Source organism: Neohortaea acidophila (genome assembly GCF_010093505.1).
Source record: "Neohortaea acidophila strain CBS 113389 unplaced genomic scaffold BDY17scaffold_11, whole genome shotgun sequence".
Classification (NCBI taxonomy): domain Eukaryota; kingdom Fungi; phylum Ascomycota; class Dothideomycetes; order Mycosphaerellales; family Teratosphaeriaceae; genus Neohortaea; species Neohortaea acidophila.
The window spans coordinates 922,296-947,503 of record NW_022985520.1 but is presented as its reverse complement, the minus strand read 5'-3'; the positions used below and the strand labels follow the sequence as shown (position 1 = coordinate 947,503).

The window sequence follows — 25,208 nt, the reverse complement described above, 5'->3', positions numbered from 1 at the left end:
TTATCGACGTAACACTTTTCTCACTCATTTCTCCCAGTATACAAGCTATACAATTTCCACAATTCCCATTCACATAACAAGTCGTCCAAGTACCAGAACCCCCTAATTTCCCTCACACAGCAATCCGATCAAACGCCTCCTGCAACACCTCCTTGCGCGTCTTATGCACCTCCAAACTCCCCGAGTACCGATCCATCAGCTCCAACATCTTGGCCACATCCTGCTTCGCCTTGCCGAAAATGACTTCCAGACCGCCGGTCGTCGCCGCCGCATCGCCTCCCTCGCCATTTTCACCATCACCATTCACAGCACCGGGTTTGGAAGACAGCAGGTGCGCCATCAAGAGACTCTCTTCGAACGCGCGATGCTGAAAGACCCACCATACGCCTGCTTCCGCTTCGAAGAAGGTCCAGAGCTTGAAGAAGGACCAGATGGCCTCGTGCGCGGCTTCGAGCGCGGGTTTGAGGTAGCATTGCACGCCGGCTGCGTCGTTTTCCGCGGCGTAGAGGAGCATCAGGCAGTGGTAGTAGTTTGACGTGAGGAAGAGATTTTGTCGGACGGTGCGAGGGTTGGTGCGCACTTGGAATTGGAGGACGGAGGGGTCGAGTTGGGTGAGATGGGGAGGGAAGGATTTGTAGAGGCGGCGGAAGGCGGCGATGAGGGAGTCTTTGTGGCGGGGGCTGTTGGCCAGGGGAAGCGAAAGGGAGGATGGGGAGGAGAGGTTCTCTTGTACGAGGTTTCCGAGGTGCCACATGCTGCGTTGATAGACAATGTCGTCTTTCACCGTAGCCTCGTCGATGATGTGATGCGGTGCCGGGGGAGCGACGGGCTCGTAAGGCTGAGGGGCGATGACGTTGATGCTCATCAAGTTCTCCACGCGTGCTTGTTCGCCGACGCAGCACAGCTCTAGGCCATCTTGCCCAGTCTCGTTCTCTTCCCGTAGTGACTCGACAGGTACATCACTATGCGTAGCTGTTGGAGGCAGCTTCAGTAGTACAGTGAGGAAGGTGTCGTGGAAGAAGACCGCTTGCCACAGTTTCCTCCGCTGTTGCTTCTCCAGCGGTGATGCATCGGGTACAACGACGTCAGGATCGCGATGCAAGCGCAGGGCATATGTCTGTCGGAGATGAATCCCTGCCCATGCGTAGGCGTCCGATGCATGATTGTCGTTCATCAGGAAATACGACATGAACAGCATGGCCTGGATCGCGCGCATAGAAGTGCGGTTCAGGTAAGAATAGACGCGCAGCGCCTGGTTCGCCGCCGAACAGTAAAACTCTGCGGTCTGCGATCGCTCCTCGTACGAAGGGAACTGAACGAATTGTGTGCCAAGGGCATACATGGCGAAGAGCAATGCAGTGAAGGCCGCGTCGGTGTCTCCCCTCCGCTCCGGCGGCATGGCCCAGAAGCGTTCGTAGTCGACGTAGAAGGAGCGTCGATGGAGGAAAGGATACACGCCGTCGACGATTTCGAAGAACTTGGCAATGAGAATGTCGGCCTGCTCCTTGGAGGGCATGACACTGACGACTTCTGGAAGGCCACCGGCGCAAGTCCAGTAATTCGAGAAGGGGTGCTGGGAGCCTACCCCGAAGACATTTGACGGGGAGGATTTGGCGAAGGGAACGTGGGAGAGCAGGTAGGGTGAGGAGCCGGAAGAGGCATCGGAGCTGCGATGGGCACGCTGCTCGATGCGCGTCCAGCCATTTTCGTTGACGAAGGGGGAAGCGGTCGGATTGGGAGAAGTGGCGCTCGTCTTTCGGATCTTGGTTGGAGGTTTGGTGATGTAGCGTGGGTGACTCGCGGCACTGGAATGCTTACGATCGGCGGATGCGATCAGGTTCGCCACGGCCGTATATTCGCAGTCGGACTGCCGTTTGATACAAGCAAGGCATGGCCGCTCTCGATTGCATTTTGTCTTCCTCTCGACTGGCGGGGTTTAGTTGGGGGTAAAATAGCACAAGAAACTGATGGAAGACACGCACCGCATTCCAGGCAAGAAAGGGTAGGCTTGTTGCGTTTCTGCTTCGGCTTCGACCGCGACAGCTCCCCACCATCCCGATGCTGGCCCGGCGAGGAGGCGGTAGTGGTGTTGGTAGTAGGCGTGTTGTCCGTGGCATCGGTCAGAGTGGCGGAAAGTGGAGTCGGGGTGGTGGAGGGGGGAGCGAAGTCTGGGCTGAGTTGCATGGTGATCGCGCGGTGATCAGCGATACATCCAGGCACGCAACGCACGCGCCGTGCACGTCCTTGATGACTGGCTACAGTAATTGGGCCCCGGGAATGCAGAGGTGATGTGCGCAGGCGTCGATTATATCCGCGCGGGTGATCGTGCGGGAGGCGGGGCCCCGCAGTTGTCAGCACGCCAGCGGAGCTGCCTATTTGGGAAGGCAAGCGCCAGGTCTGTCCTTTTTGCCGACCCAGGGGCCTACTGATAGTATATCAGGTATTCAATACAGTACCAGTTCCATATCAACACATCTATCTACCCCTCGTAACCATCCACATCCGTGCTGTTGCTCAACTTCTCATACTTGGGATACAGCTCGCCGTAATCCTTGATCTTCTGCGTAATGGCCTTGTACGCATCCGTGCCAAGCACCACCCGCAACGGAGGGTCCTTCATCTTCGCCAACTCCCACATCGCTCTGGCGGCCTTGGGCGGGTCGCCAGCCTGTGTTCCGTTGACTTTGCCCATCCTCTCCTTGGCGTCGATGTGGTCGTATCTAAGTCAACAGTTAGCAATGACCTCTCTCTCAAAAGAACTGCCAAAGACATCTACGCACGCTTTGTTCTTCTCCTCTCCAAACTCCATACTCCGGCCCGCCCAATCAGTGCGGAACCCACCGGGTTCAACACAAGTCAACTTGATATTCCACTCCGGCTTCAACTCTTGATTCAAGGATTCTGTGAACCCCTCAACCGCCCACTTGGAAGAGCAGTAGATGCTGAAAGTCGGAACGCCCTTCTGACCACCGATAGAAGTGACCTGCTGGATCTTGCCGCCCGGCGGCTTGTTCTCCTCGCGCAGCACCTGCAGCGCTCGGCGCGTGACGTTCAAAAGACCAAAGTAGTTGACCTCCATCTGCTTGCGAATCTGCCTGTCGGAGAGGGATTCGAATTCACCGCTCAGGCCGTAACCGGCGTTGTTGACGACCACGTCGATGCGGCCAAACTGCTTGAGGCCGGCGTCGAAGGCCTTGTGGATGGAGCTGGACGTTGCGTTAGCATTTGATCGACGGTGCATGGAACGGCACTACTGACTCCTCATTCGTCACATCACAGTCGACAGTGAGGAGGTTGTCTTTGGTAGCTCCGTCGAACTTCAGCTTGGAGGAGTTGCGAGCGGTTGCCACCACCTTGTCGCCCTTCTCAAGACATTGTTGCACGAGTTCGTATCCGAAGCCGGTGGACGTGCCGGTAATGAAAAAGACTTCTGCGGGTGCCATTTTGAGTTGATCTCGGAATGGTTCAAGAGGATTCACTGGAATCTTTTGTCAAGAAGAATTGCCACAATGGCTGACGTCTGGTTATATATTGCTTTCCGTCCAAAATTCCAAATGACAATCGCATGACGTCAAAGTACGCGAACCATTGGCGAATCTTCAGGTGTTGAATCATGACGGCAGCATAGCGGAGCCGGAAGCAACTCCGATTGCTAATGGTGGGTAAAACAGGAGTGATTTGCATCGAATCCGCGGTCATAACTCGGAAACAATAATGTATATGTACGCAAACCGTGCATGCTTAGATGTAGGTGGGTAGACAAGCAGCCTACCACGCCCACATGCAGCCGGGTCGTGACATCAAGCAAGGCTGCTTGAACCGTCTTGCACAGCACACAGCCTATGCATTGTCTACTCGAACTCGACCAAACGGCTTCAAGGCTTACGAGGCGACGTCCCCATAGCACGCGCCCACGCCTCCTCCGCGTTCTTCCGTGCCCAAGGCCCCAACTTACTCCACGCATCATCCCCCTTCGAACTGTCCTCGCCAGCCTGCAATACGTCCCAACACCGCTCATCGCCCAGACGAGCAAGCTGAGCGCTCAAAGACTCTACCGTGCCGAAGCGTGGGGGCAGATTCTGGCCTCGCATGTCTGCGAAGTGGCCGTAGGCTGTATCCATGAGTTTGAGCCCTTCTGCTTTGTTCGTAGCTTGTTTCCCGGGTTCAATTTCTTCGGCAGCTCCATCGATCAGTTTCATTCCCGCATTGGCGAAGACGAGGACCAGACGATCATATGTCAGAGCCGTCGGCTTCAGTCCCAACGCGAGCAGCTCTGCAAGCAAGAACGTAGCCTGCTCCGTATCCGGTGGATCAGCGCGATTACATCCTCTGATCAGCAAGTTGAACGTCTCAATGTCCGCTATCGACTTCCTCGCGTTGTCGGTATTCGGCGCGAATGTATGCATCTGCTTGTAGATCTTGAGCGCTTCCAATAGGTTGCCCTGCTCGACGTAGCACTCGATCAAGACGTTGAGAGCGGCGACGGGGATGATGCGGTTTTGGGTGTGCAGATTGCGTAGAACTTGCAGAGCTCGAGGGATGAGATCGGGTCTGTCGCGGAGGCAGAGGTAGAGAGGGCGGGTCTCTGTCGCCGAGGGGTCGAGTTTCTCCAACGCCATGATGGTGAGGACGGTGATTGCTCTCTCAACATCAGGTGGGTTCATTGCCAGATACGCGGAGATGAGCAATTCGTAGTGGATCGGTTCGAATGTGGTACCACGCTTGCTCAGTTGTGTGAAGACCTCGGTCGCCATGATAGCATCTCCGGCCTGCGCAGCGGTGGCCAGGACATTGAGACAAACCGCCGAGGAAGGATTGATGTACTTTTGCACGACCTGACTCGACCAGGCCATTGCTGTGGCGGCATGATGTCGCGCCGCACTAGCTTTGTCGAGCAGAAAAGACCACAGTGTCCTGCTGAGCTCTGTCTCGTGGGCATCAACACGCCAGCGCATGATCCGGTACGCCTCGGAGACCTCATTCGCTGCACAGAGGGCATAGACCATCATATCCAGCAGCCAGGGCTGAATGGGCACATTATCCTCTCGCATCTTGTCCAGCCTCTCCACAGCTTGCTCAAAGCGACCCTCCCTCAACAATCCCCCCACCAAATCGTGTGCGCCGTCCACAGACAATTCCAACCACCTCTCACCCATGTATGCCAACACGCCCGTTCGCAGGAGGTGGTCAGAGTGCACCGCCGCGACTTTCAGCACGGCATGACACGTCTGCACATCCGGCTGCAACCCATCCGCCCCCATCTGATCGAGCAATTCATAGACCCTCTGAGCCGAGCCCTGTCCGGCCGAAACGTTGCTGAGAATCAAGGCATTGTACATCAGCAAGTTTGGCGCCTCTTGTCTCGCAGTCACGAGGTGTTCTGCAATCTCGCGACACTGCTGCCCCTTGCTCTCTTCAACACTCAAGCTCTGCAGACGGCGGTAGAGTGCTTCCACGGAGTAGTCATCGAGCGAGGGTTGGGGGCGTTTGAATCGTGGGGATTTGACTCGAGGCGGCGCTGGCAGCGGCGAGTCTGCCAGAACGCTCAGTACATCGTCTGTTCTTCCATCGTCGACGGCCCGAGAGGCGTAGTAGCGCGCTGCCTCATCGGTCATGAATCTCGTGGAGGTCGGAGGTTTGAGGCATTGGACGGCTGGACGTCGCGGACGGGAGAGGAGGCGCACGGGTGGTGCAGTTGCGAGGGAGGTCCATGATGGACACAGACATCGCCACAGGGGGTCAATGCCTAGTTTTGCAGCATTCATAGCATGCTTGTCCTTGCATTGGAAGGGGTGTGTTGCGGCTTCGCAGGTGGTGGAGTTTGAGAAGTCCGGCTGTGGACACCTCAGGCAGACAATTTCATTAGAAGACGGGATGCATTCACTGGCTTTCAACATGTTCTACTGATGTCCATTGTCGGGCCAGGGGCTCATGCCATTCTGAGTATTCACAGAGTGAAGCAGGATCGCAATGGCCGCTGATAGAAGAAACAGCAGGAAGTGGTAGAGGCCAAAAGAGTCATTCTAGGTTCATAGACTGTGGAGCGTATCAATGCAATTCTGCTTGACGCCCCAGCTGAATGCAAGGCGCGGCGGCGAATCTTTCGACATTGCTAGTCGCACGGTAGCCCACTGTGCGTCAAGAAACATGCCTTCTCAGCTGCCAGGCGTGTGACTGGTGGGGTCGTGTAGCCTGTCGCCTCCTGCACCACGCCGAGTCTGACCCAACATGATCGATCGTATGGCCGCAAGCCGTGCAGGGTCATCGAGATTATTCCAATCGCAAGCGCGTTCCTAACCGCCTCTTCCTCTGCCACGACCTCGCCCACCTCTATCGCCCCCGCGCCCACCTCTGCCGCCTCTTCCGCCATGATCACCTCTTTGCTGTCCACCGCCACGACCACCGCGATGCGAATGCTGCTGCTGTTGTTGCTGGTCCTTGACCAGGTCTACAATCTCGTCCGGTACCCGCAGGTATTTGATCTTTGAGTATGGTTAGCATGCGTACAGTGCGCGCAGCTTGAGCATGGCCAGGTACATTGTTCCCTCGCACGTAGCATTCGGGTAAGCGGAAGAACTTGTCGCCGTCTGGGCTGGTCTGCACGACTTCCTTCAGGGTGAGGTTCATGTAGGTGTCGCAGTTGACGAGGTGGCCGTTTAGTGTCTCGCCGTTCTTGAGCTCGACGAGCATCGGATGGCCTTGCGCTGCATTGAGCAGGCCGAGGGGAAGCTGGGAGGTGGTGATGTCAGCGGTGCGAACAGGAGAAGGGGAGGGTCGGAGGGTCTACCATGATGAGAGTGAGATGTGTGTTATCGAATCATGACCCGGGGCGTGGATGTTGGATGGCAAGGTTGACGTGAGGGTGAAGGCGAAGATGCACAATCGCAAAGCTTAATTCATCGTGGTGGATGTCAGGCAGCAATTCAGGCAGAAGCGGACCTCACCCCGCGATGTCAGCAACGGGCGGGAATCTGGCTGCCTAACGAGGGCCACGTTGACATTCCCACCTTTGCTGCCATATTTATCCATGACGAGCTTGCGGTCATTGTCATTGTCCAGCATTCGCCGGCCATTGGCATGCTAGACGTCGCCGGCCACCGACACGATCAAGGCCAAAGCCATGCGACTCCTCCTCTCCGCCGCCCTCCATCTCGCAACGTGTCTGGCCCTGCCCATCGGGTATACAGCCAGCGTGGGCGACCGCGAAGAGCCACAACAGCAACAAAACTCCATAGACGTGATCAAATACTGTAAGCGATTTCAGCAGTCACCACCCTGACCACTTCTTACTCATATTTGTCTACAGCTCACGACTCGGCATTCGTTGACTTCTCCATCCCGTCTCCATCCCGCAACAACCCCTCACGGCCCGACGAGTCTTGGGTGAGTCCACGTAACGCCAAGCCCGCGTCACATCCCATTGACTCCGGACGCCCGCCATTGACAACCATATCTAACCTCGTTGCCTTATTAGCGCTTCCAACTCCACTTCCCTCCAGCCCGGGATAACTCCACGCTAACCATCTCCCTCAACGACCAACTCTTTCCACTGGGAGAAGGCCCTCTGTCTACCACTCTCGCCAGTAGTGTCAACACCTCCAGCAACTCAGGTCTGGTCCGTTTGATAGACTACACACTCTCCACCAATTTCACCTCGTCTGTCGGTCCTGGTGACACCTCGCCTTTTTACGTAGCAGTGCAAGGCTCGTCGGCCCTTCCACTAGCCTTCACCGTCATCATGCAATCCGACCTGGAAACGCCTCGCCTCCTTGCCCTTTACTCGGACTCGGCATCCGACATGATTCGCTTCGATGACCACTCCGACTCATACAGCGTCTCTGATAATGCCCGCGCTGAAGATTCGTCTTCCACCTTTGACCTAGCCAATGAACTGGAATCACTACGTCTGCTGGAAGACGAAGCAAGCGACATCCAACGGCAAATCACCGCCAAGAAGCAAACCATCTCGACCCGAATGCGAGACAACCGAAACAACATGTGTCTGAAGCATCTCGTCGCCGAATGCGAAGGGGTGCTATGCGCAGCTCGTGTCGTCGCGCAACGCATATGCGACAAAATGAACATCAACGTCGACCCGGCCTTTGGCTTCACCGCCATGAGTTTCCCCTCGGACCGACCGCTCTTGCGTGCATCGATGACAAACAGACATACATCCCAACGCCCCAGCTACCGGCAGCACCAACAAAGCATCGGCCTCAACCCACTCAACGCAACATCGGGTTTCCAGCGACTCGAAACAATCCCAGAAGTCGACCCTACCCATTTCGAAGACTCGCCCAATCCCGTCATTCATGTTCTACAAGCCCTCGCTGGCTTGCTTGGCCTCACAGCCCTCTGGGTCCTCATCAAGTCGAAATGCACATCCGCACGAACCAAAGTAGAGCGAGCCGCAGATCGCGAAGAACGACGGAACCGCCGCACCTACCGCCGAGCAGCCCGACGCGCCATCATGCGGCAGCGCTGGGACGACCTGGTGCGCGCCGTGAGCTGCTTCCGCGCCCCCAAAAACGAGCCTCGATTCGAAGACTACGAGGAGAAGCGCGCGCTCATCCTGCAAGACGCCTTCCTCGAGCAGGAGGCAGACCATGCGGAGAAAGCAGACATCATGGAAGCGGAGATTCGTGAGCTACGACACGCGCACGACATCGTCGCCAGCCTGGTCATCGGCGACGATCTCCCCGCACCGCATCACGACCCTGCGCCTCCTCTCGTACCATTGCCCTATGCGCTGTCGCGAGTAAGCACGCAGTACACCCTTCCATCATACACCTCCGAAACCCTCCCAGACTACGCATCCCGAATATCACGCGAGCGGAGATTGAGTGGCTTCACAATTGGATCCTTCACCCCTTCCACGTCATCGGCAGAAGAGGAAAGCAAAGGTCTAAGCCGAGCGGCATCCTGTTCAGCCGTCGGCAGACCCTCACGATCAGAGAACAGCGGGAGCAGCGTGATTGATATCTCGACTCGGCCGAGCGGCGAGACGATACGGACTGAGCGGCCTTGGGTTTATTTGTGATGTTAACATACGGCGTTCGGAATGCATAATGCGGCGAGGGATTTACATGACACCACCTAATTGATGGGATCACACCAACGACACGAATTGTAACGCTAGGTAATTACGCAAGAAGGAAGAGATCGGTGTAGCTAGCGCATTGTATACCAAATGAAAAGCGCAGCAACACGCAACATCTACATCCATCCAAACACATCCACCCTAAGCAGCAGCAGGCGCAGCCCTCGCCCCCCTTCCAGTCCCCGTAGCAGCCCTCTCACTCCGCCCCCTCCTCTCCTTCTTAAAACACCCAAACTCCCCCTTCGTCCCCTCGCGCAGCTTCTTCAAAATCGCACGCATAGCAGGCAACTCGCCCTGCAGCTTCGCGCGGGACTCATTATCCGTGCGCTCGTCGAGCGCGAGGTAGATTTGGCTTTGCGTCTCGCTCGCTTTGTCGGTGGTGTAGTTGTTGAGCGTCTGGGCGAGGAACTCGACGTCGAGCGTCGCTTGCATGAGGGCTGGGAGGGAATATTTTGCCGAGGAAGAGGGAGAGGGTTGGCAGCGGGCTTTGAAGGCTTGGATGAGGAAGAGACTTGCTTGCTCTAGCAGATGCGAGAGGATTTGATTGGTGAGAGTTGGGGTGGTGGAGCTCACGTCGCTGTGGATGAGCACGAGTTTAAGCAGGACGGCATAGATGTAGGGTTTTGCATCGGTGGGGCGAGCCGTGGCTGCCGGTTCCCAGGATGGAGTGGAGATGCCGGTGGCGATGGTTTGCTGGAGGTAGTCGACGGTAGGTTTGATGTAGGCTTGGAAGAGGCGGGTGTCGAGTTGGCCGAGGACATCGCGGATGGTTTTGGTCTCGTCGCTGAGCTTGACGGAGAAGTTTGTCTCGAATTGCGAGACGAGATGCGGCACGATTTCGGCTTTGAGGTGCGAGAGATTGGAGAGCGTGAGGAGCATGCGGATGTCCTAGATAGTAATCTTGGTCAGCACAGATGTGGTCGCTAGCAGCGGCAGGCCTTACCCGATTGTTAGAGTCGACGGCAATCATCACACGATCATCATCCGCCGCCGCACTCTTCGGCACAGTCACACCATCAGGATCCACGTTCCCAACGCCACTCACATCACCTTGCTCCGCGTTATCCACCATGCCCGAGAAAACCTTGTGCAAACTGGAAACGAACGTCCCGCGAAGCGACTGCAGCATCTTCGCCGAGGGCGGCACAATGACCTCCGCACTCCCACGCGCGCTCATAGCGTCGGTGATGTACGCAATCTTCTGTGCATGCTGCAGCACATTCTCCTCGAACGCGGCAATAGATGGGGCAACGGTGGTGAGATCGCGGCGGTCCGATTGCCGAGTCCAGGACTCCAGAATCCTACATCTGTCCGAGTCGGTGGTCCAGGCGGCGCATACTGCTTGAATGCAACGCTCACGCACAGTGCCGACGAGCGTCTTCAGACTCTCGCCGCCGCGAGTCTGCTTGATGACGCTTAGAGCGGACAACTCGCTGGCACCCACGCCGATGATCATCAAGACCCGACCGAGGTAGAGGGAGCCGCTGATGCAATTCGACTGGGGTGCCCAGAAAGCAAACTTCTCCCATGCATCCCCTCGCTGCGGAGATGGAGGTGGGGCGTTCATGATATCAAACGTGAACGTCTTTTTCAGGTTCGGACTCAGCGCCATACTAACATCGGGGGACTTGGGCGTCGGCGGAATGGGCGAGTAGAGATCACTCAGATCGTCCACGGGCGGATCAGAGAAGAAGCTCAGCACATTGTCGCGGATGAGGTTCACAAGCTCCACCGCTCCAGAGCGCAGGTTTTGAACATCATCGGGTTCGAGTTCGAGATGCTCTTGACCAGCTGCAACGACTGCACTCGAGAATGCCTTTTGCGCCTTGTTGTCAATGAAAGACTGCGTCGTCTCCCAATACTCAATCACTTCCCCGACAACCCCGTTCTGCAGCGAGAGCAGCGCGGTCATGGAGAAGTGGACTTTCTCCCAAAAAGCAATGATTGGAGGTGAGTCGAGGTCCCTGCCCGACTCTTTGGCAAATCTGAACGAGTCCGGATTGGCGACAGAGCGCAGGTATTGTGCAAGTCCTTGCACATCCGTCCGGGAACTGTTGGCAAGCTTTCGCCGCATAATCTCCAATTCGATCCTCGACCGCTCGAATGAGCGGGCAATTTTGTCTTTGAGATAGAGAAAGCGACTGTTCAGCCACTGCCAGATGGGGTTGTCATCAACGCCGAGCTGCAAAAGAAGTCCAATGAGTTCCATATGCTCCTCTTTGTCCGTCTCCTCTGGTACTGCAGCTGGCCTGCGGCCATGAGATTCGCGGAGTCTCTTGAGCGCGTCGATTTTGCAAGCGTTGATCTGAGGATCGACATCATTCCACATTTTTGCCGTCACGATAATGACTTGAGCATCTTCGTCACTCAACTGCCCTCCATTGGCTTTGGCAATGTCGGCCATGTTCCTCGCAAAGTTGGCGTGTCGATTGGCCTGCTTGTGCGCGTAAACAATGCCATCGTAGTCTCGCTTTCGTATGCTCTCCGCCAGCTCACCACTAAGGGTGAAGATGTCGCGATGCTGATCAATGGTGGACAGCACCTCCCGTAGGCTTTCCTCCTTCTCGCGTCCTCCTAGAGTTGGACCCCACACCTCCTCCGCCTTGATTGCAATCTCCAGCAACGGAGTCTTGATGCCTTGCACACCATACTCCGACTCTTTGGTGAGGGCATTCTTCTTCTTTTCCGGAATAACGACGGACTTCCGCGACCCACTTACGATGCGGCCACTAGACGAGCGGAAGTGCGACTGGTTCTTACTTGTCTGTCGAGTATGCAAACTGAGCCGGTTTTCCGCCCTTTGTTGGTCCGCTGCTCCCGCCTCCACACCCTGGGTGCGCATCTCGGTATAGACATTGTCAATGGTAGCCTTTGCCTTGACGAACTTTTCGAAATTCGACTCGACAAGGACTTTGAGGGAAGCGGATTTCTGCTCGATGCTCTGGCTGAGGTGATCAAGGCCACGTAGGAGGTCTTCGGTGCTGGCGTTTTGATGGACCGTGGCGAGGAAGGAGGCGGGGTTGAAGGTGGTGGAGCTCAGCATGAAGCGGTTGCGGAGCTTGAGGTTCTCGTCGATGGGAAGACCTCTTCGCTTCAACTCGGAGGCCACGCTGGGGGCCATTCCGAGCGCGTCGGGCTCGTCATTGCGAACCAGACTCTCGGAATCGCGGGTGGCCGATCGGACGGAGGCATGACGGTCGATGTTGCGGTATTTCGAGTAGCTCGATCGCGAGTTCACGGAGAGTTTGGAGTTGTATGGTATAGGGGAGAGGCCATTGCTGGCCGTAGCCTCGTCATCGTCATCCGAGGAGTCGTCTGCGCGAGTGGGCCATTTCTCGGGATACAAGGAGGGGATCTTGTACTTGTTAAGCAGCTGTCGTTCTCGATCGGCAGAGACGGGCATGACTGTAGGATGAGATGCTTCTTCATCCAAGCAGGTCTCCAAGCATCCGACTCACGCCCGTAACTGGATGAAGATGCCGGGGGAAGCAGTAATGGTAGTAAGCTGTGAATGTCGGCGGCGGCGTGGTGGTGGAGGTGGTGGATGGCTCGCGGCAGGCACGGCCCGCTGCGTGGCTTAAGCTTTGGGGCCCCCAATGGATTGGGCGCAGGCCGAGCTCGACTTTTCGAGATTGAGAGCAGCGCAACGTCCCGACCATCCCACCACCTCCCGGCCTCCTCGGACTCAATCATCCGCCCCATCCACTCCTCCTCCTCCTCCCTCACTTACACACCATGCTGGCCAGTCGGTGTTTCGCGGCGCCGGCTGCGCTTAGGAGCCTCCCGCGATGCCAACAACACTCCCAGCAGCTCTTCTGGAGACAAGCGGCGGCGCAGGTGCGGAGAGGCCCCGATAAGGCATTCTGGTACTGTTACTGACCCGGATACATGCAGAGAATATGGAGGTCGTATGCCACTACCTCCGAAAAGGACAAGGTGGCCAAATTCAAGGGAACCAAAGGGAGCGATGTAGGACAAAATACGATGGCTGTGATACGATGCAAGGAGGTTGCTAATGCGGACACAGGGCAACTACACCGTCACATTAATAGAAGGTGATGGCATTGGGTGAGTTATTAACAACACAGACCTTGTACTTCTCCCAACTGACCGGTCCCGCCAGGCCCGAGATTGCCCAGTCCGTCAAAAACATCTTTTCCGCTGCCAAAGTGCCCATCAAGTGGGAATCTGTCGACGTGACGCCCATCTTCAAGGACGGCAAACAGGTTATCCCCGACGAAGCCATCGACTCGGTCACTCGCAACTACGTCGCCCTCAAGGGCCCTCTCGCTACTCCTGTTGGCAAGGGCCACGTCTCCCTCAACCTCACCCTTCGACGCACTTTCAACCTCTTCGCCAACGTGCGGCCGTGCAAGAGCATTGCGGGCTACAAGACGCCCTATGACAACGTCGACACCGTCTTGATCCGCGAGAACACCGAGGGCGAATATTCTGGCATCGAGCATGTGGTGGTGGATGGCGTGGTGCAAAGCATCAAGTTGATCACCCGTGAGGCATGCGAACGGGTGCTGCGCTTCGCCTTCCAATACGCGCAGGACGTGGGCAAGCCAAAGGTACGCGCGGTGCACAAGGCGACAATCATGAAGATGTCCGACGGCCTGTTCCTCAGCATCGCCAAGGAGGTCTCCAAAGAATTCCCTGATGTCGAGTTCGATGCGGAACTGCTGGACAACACCTGTTTGAAGATCGTCACCGACCCCGCGCCGTACAACGACAAGGTGCTAGTCATGCCGAATTTGTACGGAGACATTCTCTCGGACATGTGCGCCGGTCTGATCGGAGGCTTGGGTCTTACACCCTCCGGCAACATTGGCGACGAGTGCTCCATCTTCGAGGCCGTGCATGGCTCCGCACCCGACATTGCCGGCAAGGCTCTGGCAAACCCAACAGCCCTCCTGCTCTCGAGTATCATGATGTTGCAACATATGGGGCTCATGGAGCACGCAGACAGAATCCAGAATGCCATCTTCAAGACCTTGGCCGAGGGCAAGGTGAGTTGTTTCTCTGACGCATGATACTGCAGACTACTGACATGCGCAGACCATCACGGGCGACCTGGGCGGCAAGGCGAAGACACACGAGTACGCAGATGCGGTGATCAAGAACCTTGCGTAATTGTCCCGTAGCTGGTCAGATAGCATTCCTGTTGTTAAATGGTTTGGGGTTGTGGAACTCATGCAAATGAGGGAGTTCTTGTGAGAGGGGCGGGTTGTCCAAACAGCCAATCTATTGCATTCAATCTCACGCTGTACTCTTCTAAACAACACTTGCGCGCTCACCACCTAATGTAAATGTCAGCGGCCGGCTTTAACGTCAACTTTGGGGCCATCTAACAGCGTGGTTAATGCCCGGGGATGCATTAGTCACCCCAGGCCGCCGGCGAGATTATCAAGCCGACGCTGCTTCCCTCTGCCAACCCCGGTTCGTCCGCATCTCGGCCGTCTGCAAAACCCGGGCAGCGCTGAGAAGGGAGGTACTGTACATGCGGGCTCTTCGCGACATTGGCATGACGGGTATCCTGCATATATAGCTCGACAAGACGTCGACAGGTCTGTTGCTCTCCATACACACTCGCCCATCTCCAAACGTCCCTTCAGACAATCTCATCCACCTTCCTCTCCCACATCCCCCACGTTCGAAACAACAATGGTCGCCATCAAAGATATCCAACAGGCCAACGCCAGCCTGCGCAAAACCCACGACAGCCTCACAGGCGTCTTCGCCGGCGCGACAAGCGGCATAGGCCTCGAGACGCTCCGCGCCTTCGCCAAACACATCCCCAAACCGCGCGCCATTATCGTAGGCCGAAACCGCAGTAAATTCCAGCCGCAACTGGATCAACTGCACACCCTCAACCCGGACGGCGAATACACCTTCATCGAAGCGGAGATCAGCCTGCTGGCCAACATCGACCGCACATGCGACGAAATCAAACGCAATGTCTCCTCCATCGACTTCCTCGTGCTCTCTCAAGGTTATGTGCACATCGGTGCGCGTGACAACAACGCCGACGGCCTCGACAATTCCAGTTCCCTACGCTACTACGGCCGCGTCCGCTTCACGCAGAACCTGCTACCCATCATGTCGCCGACCGCCCGCGTCGTTTCCGTGCTAGCGGGCGGAAAGGAGGGCAAAGTCTTCCTCGACGACCTGGATCTGGAGCGCAACTACTCCACCATCAACGTCATGGAGCAATTCACGACGCTCATGACTCTCTCCTTCGACAGGCTGGCGCAGCAGAATCCGAAGAAGTCGTTCATCCACGCCTACCCTGGTTTCGTCAACACGGGCACGACGGGAAGGCACAATAAGGGCCTGACGGGGTGGGCGATTGGATGTGTGGAGGCGGCGGTTGGGTGGTTTATCATCCAGCCACAGGAGACGGGGGAGCGCATGCTGTACTATGCTACTAACGAGCAGTATGACACTGGCTCCTGGTCTGTGGATTGGGATGGCACGCCCAAGACTACCAAGGCGCTGGCGGGGTATAGAGAGCAGGGTCTGGCGGAGAAGGTGGAGGAGCACACACAGGCTATTTTCCAGCGAGTGCTTGCGAAATGAGGCGTTGATGGTCATGTTGGCGTTTAGCGTGTATCGTCTTCGTAGCTAATGATCGTTATATCCTCCGTTGCAATGGCTCAGTATGGTCACGCAACTATATCGAGTCCAGTCCCTTCTGGGTCCACTCCGGATACTCGAGATCCCACCTCGGTATGCTCATCATGTTCCTGTCATCAATGTACTCCCGCACCTCTCGACTCTCGAATTGCGAGCGGTTTCCTATACAACGTTAGTGCTCGGTCACCATCATTCGCATCCGTGGATAACGCACCGATGTATTTGCCGCGATATTGGATTCTGCAACATCGCAAGTCAGTAAAGTAGCAAAAGCGGCAACGGAAAGACCGAACTCACAGCCTCGCGTATTGCATCACCTGCTTGACAAACTGCGTCCGATCAATCTTCCCATCCAGCCAATCCGCCACACTCATCACATCAAAGGCCGCCTGGCTAGTAGAAGCAACAGTATGCGGACGGAAACCCGCCAACGCATCCCCCACCAACACCACTTTGTCGCTCATGTACAGATTCTTAGGCGAGATAACGTCCGTAATGGCCTGCACAAACGGCGTCTTACTCTTGTGCGCCATCTCCGCCATCTGAGGCGGCAGCCGCTCCACAGCCTTGGACTTCAACAACTCCCACGCGTCCCACGAGATCATGCCAGGCGGGATGGTGATGCGACGGCGGCGGCCGTCCTTGTCCGTCATAATCTTTTCCAGCTCCTCGCTTCCCTCGGGGAAGTTGGCGTACCAGACGAAATTCAACAAGCGGTTCCCCGGCGTGGTGTCGCCGTTTTTGCCCGCGATGGTGTAGGTGAGATTCTGGATGCCGGGGGCGTGGAAGAAGCAGAAGCGTTCGCGGAAGACGTCGAGGGCTTCTTGCGAGGCTTCGGTTTCGGGGACGGTGCCGCGGATGACGCAGTAGCCAGCGAACTCGCGTTCGATCTCGGGCTCGAAGAGCGCTCGGATGGTCGAGCTGGGGCCGTCGGCGGCGATGAGCAGCTTCGTTTTCAACGAGTTCTCCACCTCCGAGTCGTCCTCCAGCTTCCTCTTGAAATGCACAGTCACATACTCCCCCTCATCCTCGAGGCTGGTAACAGTGCACCCATACCGATAATCCACCTTCCCATCCCCATCCCTCACCTCAGGCAACTTTCCCCCTTCCAAATACGCACTGTCAACACGATCATAATTCGCACGCAGCAAGTAATACGCCAGATCCCAACTCGTCATATTCTGGCGGTTGACTTCCTCATGGATAATATCCCCCTTCTGATTCAAGTAGATGCGTTTGAAGCTCGGCACGGCACACGGCTTCTCGGACCGGTCGTACTTTTCAAAGAACTTGATCGTGTCGCCGCCGGCCACGATTCCCGCGCCTTGGTTCTCGAGCAGGAATTGCGGCGTGCGCTCGAGGATGATGGTGTTGTAGCCGTGGTATTTGAGCGCTACGCCGGCGAAGAGGCCGCCGAGCGAGCCTCCGACCTGGACGCTTGTTAGACTTGGAAGCAGTTGATGGAGTGGGATGGAGGGAGTTTGTTACGATGACAATGTCCTCCACTGCTGCATTTCCCTTGGAATGGTTACCATTGACTCCGTTCGTCGCCATTTTGCTGCTGTTGTTCAATGGTTGTTTATGTCGCGATATGACGTTGATGGACAATGTCTCAAGCGATCTAGGTCGCTGCTCTTTATCTCCTTATACCCGGCTGTACCATTGTCACTCCACCACACCCCCTCATTCCGCCTGCCAATCGACTTTACATTAGCGTCTGCGACGAATTTCCCTATTGCATGAGTGCAAGCAAAGGGCTCTCTCCGGATGGAGTCCTGCCTTTTCATACGATACTCATGGACGGAGATACCTACTCTACATGTAGGCCACCAGTGCAGGTGCCAGCGGTATCCTCACTACGGAGCAACTGGCGGATCTTGCATACGGAAATGCGATTAGATTCCTTAAGCTACCACCCAGCGTGGCTTCAGACGGGAGTGCGTGAGATTGACAGACCGACTTCTTATGTACCTTATTCAATATAGGTAGTCTCTATACCCAACGCCAGGACGTCTACGACCCAAGCACCGAAGACCAATCCTGGCTCCGAAAGTACTTCTCCAGCGTGGTCCTCTCGATCTTGACATCCAGATCCCAAGGCCACACTGCAGTCGGGTCCCCGCCGCTGTTTCCGAATTCCACAATATACTGTGCTTCGGTCAGATTTGCTTCCTCAAGAGATGAAACCATATGACTTACCCTGAAAGCATCTCCCATTTCCCTTCCGAAAGGCCCCAGCCCGGCTGGCTCCAACATCGGTTCAAGTTCCGCTGGATCTGATTCTTCATAGTTACACTGGACGCCGTTCACCTTGCCCCAGATCTCGCACCACTCCTTCCACGTGGTCAATACGGAGGCACCCATGAGGTTCGTCTGGGGTGGAAGGTTCACAAGGGCCTTGACAAAGTTACCTGATGTACTGTCAGCATGTTTTCGCCGCAAGCCTTTGATGCTTAGTTGTCGAACGTACCCGTGTCTGCATTCGGGTCGACCAACGGCATCTTGAAGTCTGCGGGCATGGGGAACCGATATAGGTAAGTGCCGTCACTCTGCTTCCACGGCCTCGCGTACGGAAACGACTTCCAGTTGCTCATGAACAACACCAGCTGCAGCAGACTCGTCTTCGCCCAAACATGAGGATACGAGGCCTTCAGGTGCTCGACGGCCGCCCATTTCACGTCAAAGTGCAAGTTGTACGAGATCTTGCCCTTACTCCAGCCCTTGGCATCGCTGAAAGCACTGTAGATGAAGAGGTCCAGCGTATCCGCGGTGGCAGCCACGGCGTCCATCAAGTTGATGGCGTGGACTTGCTCGTGTTCAGTCGCCAGCTCGTTGACGCCGCGGCCTTGTTCCTTCGCCTGGGCTTGTGTTGCAGGGTCAAACATGAACTGCACAAAGTCCGTGTTGCCGAAAATGACGTTGGCGCCTCGCAAAGCCTTCTTCATCGATTCGGTGTCGTCGAGGTCGCCGGCGACCATCTCCGCTCCGCGACTCGCCAACGCCTTGGCCGATTCCTTAGACGGATCGCGCGTGATGCCTCGGACTTTCCAGCCGGGTTCCTTGAGGAAGACATCTGCGACCGAACTGCCCTGTGCTGCGTCAACAAGCCGCTTGAGATATGAAATAGAAAGGTACATACCTGATTGCCTGTGATACCAACGATTGCAATGATCTTGCTAGCCATGGTTGCGTTTTGCGGCTATCAATTCCCTTGGAGCAATAGTAAGGAAACCGATCTCGAGACAAGGGAAATACGGTCGGCAAAAACTGATGGGGTGGTGCGTGGTATATAACATAATCTTCGCTCTTTCGTCATGCGATCAGTGATCGTGTTCCGCCACGGTAAGCTTTCGTTGGATTTGATAATTCTGAGTAAGACAGGAGAAGGCTGAACTGAACTTAGGCGCCAGCGTGCAGAAATCTCCGGTTTGACGAGAGGCACGTGTCAAGGAAGAGTAAGATAAGGAAGGAGAATGCGAAGTTGAAGATTCGGTGGCATTATGGAAGCATGGGCGTGGACCGCGGTGGTTCATTTGGTGCCTTGCTTACCATGGGATGTTCGAATCTGCTGGCTCGTCGCTCACACGATACGCCGGAAAGTGACCAAGCCAGCCATCCTGAAGTGGCCATAGAGCAAGAGGGTGTTTCACATGCAACTCCAATGAATCGAGGACTTGGTGTTCATGCAAGAAGGAGGGCCGCCTCGTTACATCGAAGTCGTAGTAGAGTGCCAGGCTGACTAAGTGCTCGCATCTCCGATCCCTTTCCCAGCGAAAACCACCAACTATTACCTCACCACCGCGTGCAGTACACGACTGGACCGTCATAGAGCCGTCTCGCCCAGAAGAGATAATACACTAGACTCAGCGCCATCACACCCACGAACATGACCTGTCGAGCGTCAGTCAGTACATATCTGCTTCATACAACCTTCTGAACAGCACTCGACTTACCGGCGCCCAATTGAAGTTCTGCACATTGACGGGGTAGAAGCCCGGGGTGGCCGCAAACGTGAGCAGGTAGAGTCCGTACAGTACCGCTGCCAAATTCATCGGTAGGCCTAGACGGCCTAAAGACCACGGGGATGACGGAAGCGGCCTGCCGAACACGCGACGCCAGCTGAGCGACATGAGGGAGACTTCGTATGTCCCTGCCAGTGCCATGACTTGGAGAGACACGATGGCGTTGAAGGCGCTGAGAGACAGTCAGCGGTTGACGATTCATTACACGTTAGCCCAACTCAGACTCACACCACACTTCCCAATCCAATCAAGCAGATCAAAATGACAAACACAAAGACGACAATCAACGCATTGATGGGCGTAAGCGTGCGAGCATTAACTTTCGACACCCAGCGAGGGAATGGAAGACCGTTGTCCCGAGCGAACGCAAAGACCTGTCGCGAAGTGGAAGCCATGAAATTTGTCACGCTCAGAATGATCAGGATGATCATGATACTCGTGAGGGCCGTCGCTCCTCGTGCTGAACCCGTGGCGGTCATGAAAAGCCCCAAAAATGCGTACCCGGTCTTGGAATTCTCGTACGCTTTGGGATCGACCCAACAGAAGCAGACGACGATGAGCGTGACGAAGTTGAGCACGCTGACAACCGTGTAGCTCGTGACCATTGCCTTTGGAATTACAGTAGCGGCATGATCTCTGTATCATTGTCAGCCTGATAACTTTGGGCGTCATACAAGTTTTCAACACTCACGTCTCCTCAGCCATATGCGCCGTCGAGTCGCTACCCAAGAACGAGTAAAACAGCAGCGTCTGCGCAGAAATCAGGCTCAATGTGCCACTCGTCTTGAGCTCTGACGCAGGAGTGAAAGTCTGAAAGACCTCACTCCCGCTCAGCTTGGGACTCAGCGTCAACAGCACGATGATTATGGAGCAGAACGCAAGGATGGTGAAGCAGAGGACGAAGCCTTCGAGCAGCGGCAGATGCTTGGCCAGGAAACCGTTGATGAGGAAGCTGGTGGCACAAATGGCGACAACGAAGAGATAGCCTTGCCAAGGTGTCGGTACGAAGTTGGGTTGCGTCAACGAGATCAAGGAGGGGATGAGGTTGCCTTGTCTTTGTCAATCACTCTGGTCAGGAGAGCACTCAGCTGGCACAACTCACCGGCGAGAAACATGGCACTGGCCACTCCAACCAACCAGGAAAGTGAAGAAAGCCAGCCTGGACATATTTTGGTCAGTCTGCTGTCCGAGCTTCTCTTAGAGTCCGGCAGAGGCTCGCTCACGCACCAGACATATAACTGGTGAACTTCTGGATACTCGGCGGGGCAAATTCGGATGTCCAACTACACGTTGTCAGCCAGGGTCGCCTTCTTGGACAATGATACCACATACTGGTATTGCCCACCAGCCGTCGGCGCGATCGACTGGGTTCGCGGAGCATGTCAGCACAGACAACCATTGTTTACATAGAGCCGACGCAGACTCACCGACATCTCCGCAAGGCTGAGCACCACGGTCAAGAATCCCACAAAGTTCGCAATAAAAACAACAATGCTTGTGCCCGTTCCGCCAACTTCGATCAGAGTCGGTGCGTTGCTGTTGTTTCCCTGTCAGCCGCCGGACCCGTGGGGGCTGAAGCACCGCAACATACATTGGTATGAAGACCCATCCCATCATCGTGATAACGCTAAACGAGCTGATCGAAATGACCTTGAAGTTTCTCTGTAGGAAACAGCGTTCCGTTGTCAGCACTCAACGTCTTCACTCTTGCAAAGACGAATCGGTGCTCACTCGGAACTCCTGGTCTTTGCCCATACGACGCATCTGACAACATCAGCATCGTTGCCTTCTTGTCATGACCACGCAAATCTCACATCCGCCATGTCTTGCGGCGCGAAGCCCTTAATTGACCCATCCTTCGTATGGTTTGCTTGAAGCTCCTTCTCCTGGAGTTCGATGGCCTCTGTGGGGATCTCCATTGTCGTCGAAAGAAGTCAACTGTCAAAAAGGGACTCGACAGGATGATGCATAGGACACGCGGTGTATCTCCAAAACACGACGCGACATAAAGTCGTGTTCGGACCTAGCTGAAACGAGGGGAAGAGCTCAAATGGATGTCTTGCCCGTCCCTTGCTTCGCAAGATCGACGTGGAACTTACTCGGTGTGTCCATTCATGCACGAATCAGTCCAGCGGCAGGCTTCATTGGTCGAGCTGCTTGCATTGGCGTCGAATGCTTTTGCTATCTCCAAATCATGCTCGCCGTGACGAGTAGACTGCATCCGCCTAACGATCGATTCGACGTCCACAATCTACATTGTGCATGATGAGGTGTGGTACAGAGGTACGCGTGCCGCGATGAGGAATGTAAGCTGCAAGCCGCGTCGCACAACATGACGCCAACGTAATGCAAGGCTGACCGCCGCCCCACGGCTTGAGAAATTCCGGCATGCAACCCTCGCGGAATTCCAGTTTTCTCGAGGGAGGAATAATAGAGAACGCGATACTTCTTTTGCGCGAGTTGTATCTTTTACGCAACGGAAATTATCCACGACTCTGTCGCGGCCAAATGGCGACCAACGAGGCCGATTTGGCCCCGAGCATCAATCCGGAGAACCATGGACCGAAGATCATCATTGTCGGAGGTATCATGCTCGCGGCGACGATCTTGATGATTGTGATCGCCGGTTTCAATCGCTTTCATGCGAAGACGACGCATCATAAGGATATTCCTATGCTGCTGCTCGGAGCGGTGAGTCTCGTCAAACTTCTCCCCTGCAGGTACGGTTACTAACGGTGCTCTGGCGGTGTGCAACAGGCCACCGACATCGGATGTTTCGCCGTCGTCGCAGTGGCCGTCAGTCATGGCTTCGGAAAGCGTGTGTTCGAACTTGATCGGCCGACACGGCAGTACGTGGCAAGGGTACATTCATCCCAGCAGCGCAGTGTCGGTGGTCGAGTCGTGCTGAGGAAGAGATGATCTAGCTGTTTCTCGGCAGCATGCTGCTGTTCTTTGCCTCGCATGGCATCGTCAAGCTCTCGTACAACCTGTTGGCGCGACGCACGGGACGGAGTAAGAAGTACCAACATGTGATGGACGGCTTCTCGGTCATCATTGGGCTGTGGATGTTGGCGAACATCATCGTCATTGCGGTTGCGTTGAGGAGAACACAGTCCCCTCATGTGCGTAGTTGCTCGCGTCGGGGGTGATGCGCTGGCTGACCAGAGCAGAGGTCCTTTTTCTACGCGTCTGGCAGTATTTCCATTGCTATTGTGCTTGGTCAGCTGCTTGCCTTTCTCTGGATCATCTGGCGGACTAAGGCACCAGTGAAAGTCAAAATACGATGGTCGATGTCAATGGGTGCCTTTGTGCCGTGAGTAAAGCTTGTGATCGGTACCACCCACGGTACCACAACGCTGACAACGTGAATGCAGTCTTTGCGTCGCCGTGATCATCACGCGCCTGGCGTATACTCCCAAAGACTACCTCTCAGGCGACTGGACATTCAACGACGTCGTGTCAGCCGTGCTGTTCCAAATCGAACTGAATATCATGACCATGACAGTCCTGGCTCCCAATCTCCCGGTGTTCTTCCAGAGAGCCAGTACCGGCGGCGTATACTTCCTGCCGGGCGAAGCAACGAACCAATCGCGGCGGGCAACAGATGTGTCGCAGGAGCTGTCACTAAAGCTCAACCAGCTGCGATGGAGTGGGAAAGGCGAGGCGGCGGTGTACGACGGCAATCTTCCACACACGACTCTGACATCGACGGTGTCGGGGACTGGCAACAATGGCTTGACCAAGAAGCCGAGTTTCGACAGTGATGTGATTTTGATGCAGAGGTCTATCGAGGTTGGTTCGGAGCCGAATCCGGATCCTGCCGTGGTGCCCAGCGAGCCGTGCGAATAGTGCGTAGCAGAGTTCCTGTGGAATGAACAAAGTGTCTCCTTGCAGAATGAGCTGTCCACGGGGCTGAAAAACATGGCCCAGGGGCTGAAAAACAGTGCAAAATGACATGCCCACGTCACGCTCTGTATACCTTTAGGAGTCCCATGCCTCTCGTTGAAATGCATGCCACCAACTTCGCACCAACATGAGCAACCTAGGCGAGTCGGGACGCAGTTTCGAGACGGTTAAAGAAGACCTCGCGAGATCAATTCTGGCAGCGAAAAAACCAGCGGATCTCATAGTTCCGTTGATCTACTCCATCCCAGTCTTCGCACCAGTGAGAATATGCATTGAGCTTGGTGTATTCGAGCACCTATCCAGGTCCAGCGTTCCACTGTCGGCAGATACACTCGCAAAGGACCTCTGCGGCCAAACGGGTCAAGATGCTGGCAACAAGAGTGAAACCTGTGACTTTCTCGTGCGTATGCTGCGCACAGTGCAAGCCATCGGCCTCGTCGATGAAGTGGCCGAGTTCACGTATCTTGCCAACGCCTTGACACACACCATGGCCGAGCCGGGCTTTGCTGCGGGTTTCCAGTTGACGTTCGACAATTTGACGGAGCCGAAGAGCACAATATCGGAAATGTTGAAATACCACCAAGCAAATGCCTGGCAAGTTGCTGCATCCGCCAACGATGGTGCATGGCAACGAGCAAGGAATGCAGTCGGGACGTCGACGTTCGACAGCTGGGTTGCGGATGATCCGATTCAACTGACTCGGTTGAATGCTTTGATGCAGCGTATGCAAAGTGATCGACTGCATTGGACCGAATGGTTTCCTGAGAACCGACTGTTTCATTATGCTGGCAGGAACCCTGAACAACGTATGGTCGTGGTCGATGTGGGAGGCGGTCGCGGGCACGATATCAAGGCATTTGCGAAGAAGTATGCACAGGCGCCAGTCTCAGCAATACTGCAGGACCTCCGCGGCACAATCGAAGAGGCAAGGGCCGAGATGCAAGCAGCAGGTATCGAGGTGTGCGTGCATGACTTCTTCCAGCCGCAGCCGGTGCGAGGCGCGGACATCTACTACATGCACAAGATCATGCATGATTGGTGAGTCAAGGCATCCAGGCGAAGGCGTCGTGAAGATGTCAATGAGATGCTAAGTCTCGTCAGGCCGGATGAAGGCTGTGTCCGCATTCTCGAGCATCTGCGAGATGCCATGACGCCTCGGTCTCGAATTCTGATCAACGAAGTCATCTTGCCGAATAGAGGCTGCTCTCTTCTGTGAGTATTCGTGGCGGCCGGATACGCCTGTGCTAACGGTAGTAGGCATGCCTGTTTCGACATCAACATGCTGGCATTACACTCCGGTAGAGAGCGGGATGAAGCATCGTGGGAACGACTGATCTCCCAAGTCGAAGGGCTGAGCATCCGTAAGTTTTGGCACGCCCCCAATGACGAAGGAGAGGGCATTGTGGAGGTGGGCCTCACCAACTTCTGATGGCGCTGCGGTCAATGGTGTTGGAGGTCGGAGTTGTCGCGACGGACTTGAAGTTGGGTAGTTATGGGAGACTTTGCTCAGCCACGATCTTGTCACAAACCCAATTACAACG

The 25,208-nt window shown here is 55.6% G+C and overlaps 13 protein-coding genes across 13 annotated transcripts; 5 read left to right on the top strand and 8 right to left on the bottom strand.

Moving 5' to 3' along the window:
• Positions 1-4: 4 nt before the first annotated feature.
• BDY17DRAFT_286635 (fungal-specific transcription factor domain-containing protein) lies at positions 5-2,285 on the bottom strand. The gene is made up of 2 exons (XM_033732129.1): positions 1,983-2,285; positions 5-1,926 (listed from the first exon to the last, which is right to left on the bottom strand). Exons 1-2 carry the CDS (start codon positions 2,182-2,184, stop codon positions 113-115), a joined length of 2,016 nt encoding a protein of 671 aa, XP_033586341.1. The 5' UTR covers positions 2,185-2,285; the 3' UTR covers positions 5-112.
• An 89-nt stretch (positions 2,286-2,374) lies between these two features.
• BDY17DRAFT_272144 (uncharacterized protein) lies at positions 2,375-3,600 on the bottom strand. The gene is made up of 3 exons (XM_033731957.1): positions 3,259-3,600; positions 2,781-3,206; positions 2,375-2,720 (listed from the first exon to the last, which is right to left on the bottom strand). Exons 1-3 carry the CDS (start codon positions 3,441-3,443, stop codon positions 2,480-2,482), a joined length of 852 nt encoding a protein of 283 aa, XP_033586340.1. The 5' UTR covers positions 3,444-3,600; the 3' UTR covers positions 2,375-2,479.
• Positions 3,601-3,670: 70 nt separating this feature from the next.
• Positions 3,671-5,783, bottom strand: BDY17DRAFT_304610 (uncharacterized protein). The gene has a single exon (XM_033734748.1). It carries the CDS (start codon positions 5,763-5,765, stop codon positions 3,876-3,878), a length of 1,890 nt encoding a protein of 629 aa, XP_033586339.1. The 5' UTR covers positions 5,766-5,783; the 3' UTR covers positions 3,671-3,875.
• A 32-nt stretch (positions 5,784-5,815) lies between these two features.
• On the bottom strand, positions 5,816-6,850 carry BDY17DRAFT_304608 (uncharacterized protein). Its single transcript, XM_033734747.1, has 3 exons — positions 6,788-6,850; positions 6,538-6,729; positions 5,816-6,482 (listed from the first exon to the last, which is right to left on the bottom strand). The coding sequence occupies exons 1-3, from the start codon at positions 6,788-6,790 to the stop codon at positions 6,294-6,296; spliced, it is 384 nt and encodes a 127-aa protein (XP_033586338.1). The 5' UTR covers positions 6,791-6,850; the 3' UTR covers positions 5,816-6,293.
• Positions 6,851-6,984: 134 nt separating this feature from the next.
• Positions 6,985-9,368, top strand: BDY17DRAFT_45392 (uncharacterized protein). The gene is made up of 3 exons (XM_033738401.1): positions 6,985-7,250; positions 7,307-7,383; positions 7,475-9,368. The coding sequence occupies exons 1-3, from the start codon at positions 7,121-7,123 to the stop codon at positions 9,038-9,040; spliced, it is 1,773 nt and encodes a 590-aa protein (XP_033586337.1). The 5' UTR covers positions 6,985-7,120; the 3' UTR covers positions 9,041-9,368.
• BDY17DRAFT_257260 (putative exocyst complex component Sec5) lies at positions 9,242-12,503 on the bottom strand (the record flags this gene model as incomplete). Its single annotated transcript, XM_033731670.1, has 2 exons — positions 9,242-9,988; positions 10,128-12,503. The coding sequence occupies 2 exons, from the start codon at positions 12,501-12,503 to the stop codon at positions 9,242-9,244; spliced, it is 3,123 nt and encodes a 1,040-aa protein (XP_033586336.1).
• Positions 12,504-12,748: 245 nt separating this feature from the next.
• Positions 12,749-14,492, top strand: BDY17DRAFT_304604 (uncharacterized protein). Its single transcript, XM_033734746.1, has 5 exons — positions 12,749-12,937; positions 12,995-13,069; positions 13,128-13,168; positions 13,224-14,112; positions 14,162-14,492. Exons 1-5 carry the CDS (start codon positions 12,836-12,838, stop codon positions 14,234-14,236), a joined length of 1,182 nt encoding a protein of 393 aa, XP_033586335.1. The 5' UTR covers positions 12,749-12,835; the 3' UTR covers positions 14,237-14,492.
• Positions 14,493-14,767: 275 nt separating this feature from the next.
• On the top strand, positions 14,768-15,682 carry BDY17DRAFT_313505 (uncharacterized protein; the record flags this gene model as incomplete). Its single annotated transcript, XM_033735716.1, has 1 exon — positions 14,768-15,682. One exon carries the CDS (start codon positions 14,768-14,770, stop codon positions 15,680-15,682), a length of 915 nt encoding a protein of 304 aa, XP_033586334.1.
• Positions 15,683-15,776: 94 nt separating this feature from the next.
• BDY17DRAFT_327700 (uncharacterized protein) lies at positions 15,777-17,293 on the bottom strand (the record flags this gene model as incomplete). The annotated part of the gene is made up of 4 exons (XM_033737720.1): positions 15,777-15,901; positions 15,954-15,979; positions 16,037-17,169; positions 17,228-17,293. The coding sequence occupies 4 exons, from the start codon at positions 17,291-17,293 to the stop codon at positions 15,777-15,779; spliced, it is 1,350 nt and encodes a 449-aa protein (XP_033586333.1).
• A 126-nt stretch (positions 17,294-17,419) lies between these two features.
• On the bottom strand, positions 17,420-19,186 carry BDY17DRAFT_304600 (uncharacterized protein). The gene is made up of 4 exons (XM_033734745.1): positions 18,879-19,186; positions 18,210-18,828; positions 17,939-18,150; positions 17,420-17,887 (listed from the first exon to the last, which is right to left on the bottom strand). Exons 1-4 carry the CDS (start codon positions 18,921-18,923, stop codon positions 17,753-17,755), a joined length of 1,011 nt encoding a protein of 336 aa, XP_033586332.1. The 5' UTR covers positions 18,924-19,186; the 3' UTR covers positions 17,420-17,752.
• On the bottom strand, positions 19,187-22,067 carry BDY17DRAFT_304594 (putative amino acid transporter). Its single transcript, XM_033734744.1, has 10 exons — positions 21,576-22,067; positions 21,493-21,525; positions 21,353-21,423; positions 21,189-21,297; positions 21,094-21,125; positions 20,989-21,044; positions 20,864-20,920; positions 20,453-20,810; positions 19,990-20,397; positions 19,187-19,933 (listed from the first exon to the last, which is right to left on the bottom strand). The coding sequence occupies exons 1-10, from the start codon at positions 21,678-21,680 to the stop codon at positions 19,645-19,647; spliced, it is 1,518 nt and encodes a 505-aa protein (XP_033586331.1). The 5' UTR covers positions 21,681-22,067; the 3' UTR covers positions 19,187-19,644.
• A 202-nt stretch (positions 22,068-22,269) lies between these two features.
• On the top strand, positions 22,270-23,610 carry BDY17DRAFT_327697 (uncharacterized protein; the record flags this gene model as incomplete). The annotated part of the gene is made up of 5 exons (XM_033737719.1): positions 22,270-22,452; positions 22,519-22,610; positions 22,700-22,883; positions 22,932-23,074; positions 23,136-23,610. 5 exons carry the CDS (start codon positions 22,270-22,272, stop codon positions 23,608-23,610), a joined length of 1,077 nt encoding a protein of 358 aa, XP_033586330.1.
• A 92-nt stretch (positions 23,611-23,702) lies between these two features.
• On the top strand, positions 23,703-25,208 carry BDY17DRAFT_45121 (O-methyltransferase-domain-containing protein). The gene is made up of 3 exons (XM_033738400.1): positions 23,703-24,705; positions 24,769-24,879; positions 24,925-25,208. The coding sequence occupies exons 1-3, from the start codon at positions 23,795-23,797 to the stop codon at positions 25,094-25,096; spliced, it is 1,194 nt and encodes a 397-aa protein (XP_033586329.1). The 5' UTR covers positions 23,703-23,794; the 3' UTR covers positions 25,097-25,208.

Bases quoted from the DNA above. Each gene is read 5' to 3' on its own strand.
- BDY17DRAFT_272144 (XM_033731957.1), bottom strand. From the start codon at position 3,443: ATGGCACCCGCAGAAGTCTTTTTCATTACCGGCACGTCCACCGGCTTC. The intron at 3,207-3,258 runs GTCAGTAGTGCC...CGCAACGTCCAG, and splicing joins TGTGATGTGACGAATGAGGA to CTCCATCCACAAGGCCTTCG. The intron at 2,721-2,780 runs GTGCGTAGATGT...CTGTTGACTTAG, and splicing joins GGAGAGGAGAAGAACAAAGC to ATACGACCACATCGACGCCA.
- BDY17DRAFT_304604 (XM_033734746.1), top strand. From the start codon at position 12,836: ATGCTGGCCAGTCGGTGTTTCGCGGCGCCGGCTGCGCTTAGGAGCCTC. The intron at 13,070-13,127 runs GTAGGACAAAAT...ATGCGGACACAG, and splicing joins AGGGAACCAAAGGGAGCGAT to GGCAACTACACCGTCACATT. The intron at 13,169-13,223 runs GTGAGTTATTAA...CGGTCCCGCCAG, and splicing joins ATAGAAGGTGATGGCATTGG to GCCCGAGATTGCCCAGTCCG.
- BDY17DRAFT_45121 (XM_033738400.1), top strand. From the start codon at position 23,795: ATGAGCAACCTAGGCGAGTCGGGACGCAGTTTCGAGACGGTTAAAGAA. The intron at 24,706-24,768 runs GTGAGTCAAGGC...AAGTCTCGTCAG, and splicing joins CACAAGATCATGCATGATTG to GCCGGATGAAGGCTGTGTCC. The intron at 24,880-24,924 runs GTGAGTATTCGT...TAACGGTAGTAG, and splicing joins AATAGAGGCTGCTCTCTTCT to GCATGCCTGTTTCGACATCA.
- BDY17DRAFT_45392 (XM_033738401.1), top strand. From the start codon at position 7,121: ATGCGACTCCTCCTCTCCGCCGCCCTCCATCTCGCAACGTGTCTGGCC. The intron at 7,251-7,306 runs GTAAGCGATTTC...ATTTGTCTACAG, and splicing joins CATAGACGTGATCAAATACT to CTCACGACTCGGCATTCGTT. The intron at 7,384-7,474 runs GTGAGTCCACGT...TTGCCTTATTAG, and splicing joins CACGGCCCGACGAGTCTTGG to CGCTTCCAACTCCACTTCCC.
- BDY17DRAFT_304594 (XM_033734744.1), bottom strand. From the start codon at position 21,680: ATGGAGATCCCCACAGAGGCCATCGAACTCCAGGAGAAGGAGCTTCAA. The intron at 21,526-21,575 runs GTGAGATTTGCG...TGATGTTGTCAG, and splicing joins CGCCGCAAGACATGGCGGAT to ATGCGTCGTATGGGCAAAGA. The intron at 20,811-20,863 runs GTGAGTTGTGCC...GACAAAGACAAG, and splicing joins CAGTGCCATGTTTCTCGCCG to GCAACCTCATCCCCTCCTTG.
- BDY17DRAFT_304608 (XM_033734747.1), bottom strand. The intron at 6,483-6,537 runs GTACCTGGCCAT...CCATACTCAAAG, and splicing joins GCTACGTGCGAGGGAACAAT to ATCAAATACCTGCGGGTACC.
- BDY17DRAFT_286635 (XM_033732129.1), bottom strand. From the start codon at position 2,184: ATGCAACTCAGCCCAGACTTCGCTCCCCCCTCCACCACCCCGACTCCA. The intron at 1,927-1,982 runs GTGCGTGTCTTC...AAACCCCGCCAG, and splicing joins CCTTTCTTGCCTGGAATGCG to TCGAGAGGAAGACAAAATGC.
- BDY17DRAFT_304610 (XM_033734748.1), bottom strand. From the start codon at position 5,765: ATGAATGCTGCAAAACTAGGCATTGACCCCCTGTGGCGATGTCTGTGT.
- BDY17DRAFT_304600 (XM_033734745.1), bottom strand. From the start codon at position 18,923: ATGGCTAGCAAGATCATTGCAATCGTTGGTATCACAGGCAATCAG. The intron at 18,829-18,878 runs GTATGTACCTTT...GACGCAGCACAG, and splicing joins TTGGTATCACAGGCAATCAG to GGCAGTTCGGTCGCAGATGT. The intron at 17,888-17,938 runs GTAAGTCATATG...ACCGAAGCACAG, and splicing joins AAATGGGAGATGCTTTCAGG to TATATTGTGGAATTCGGAAA.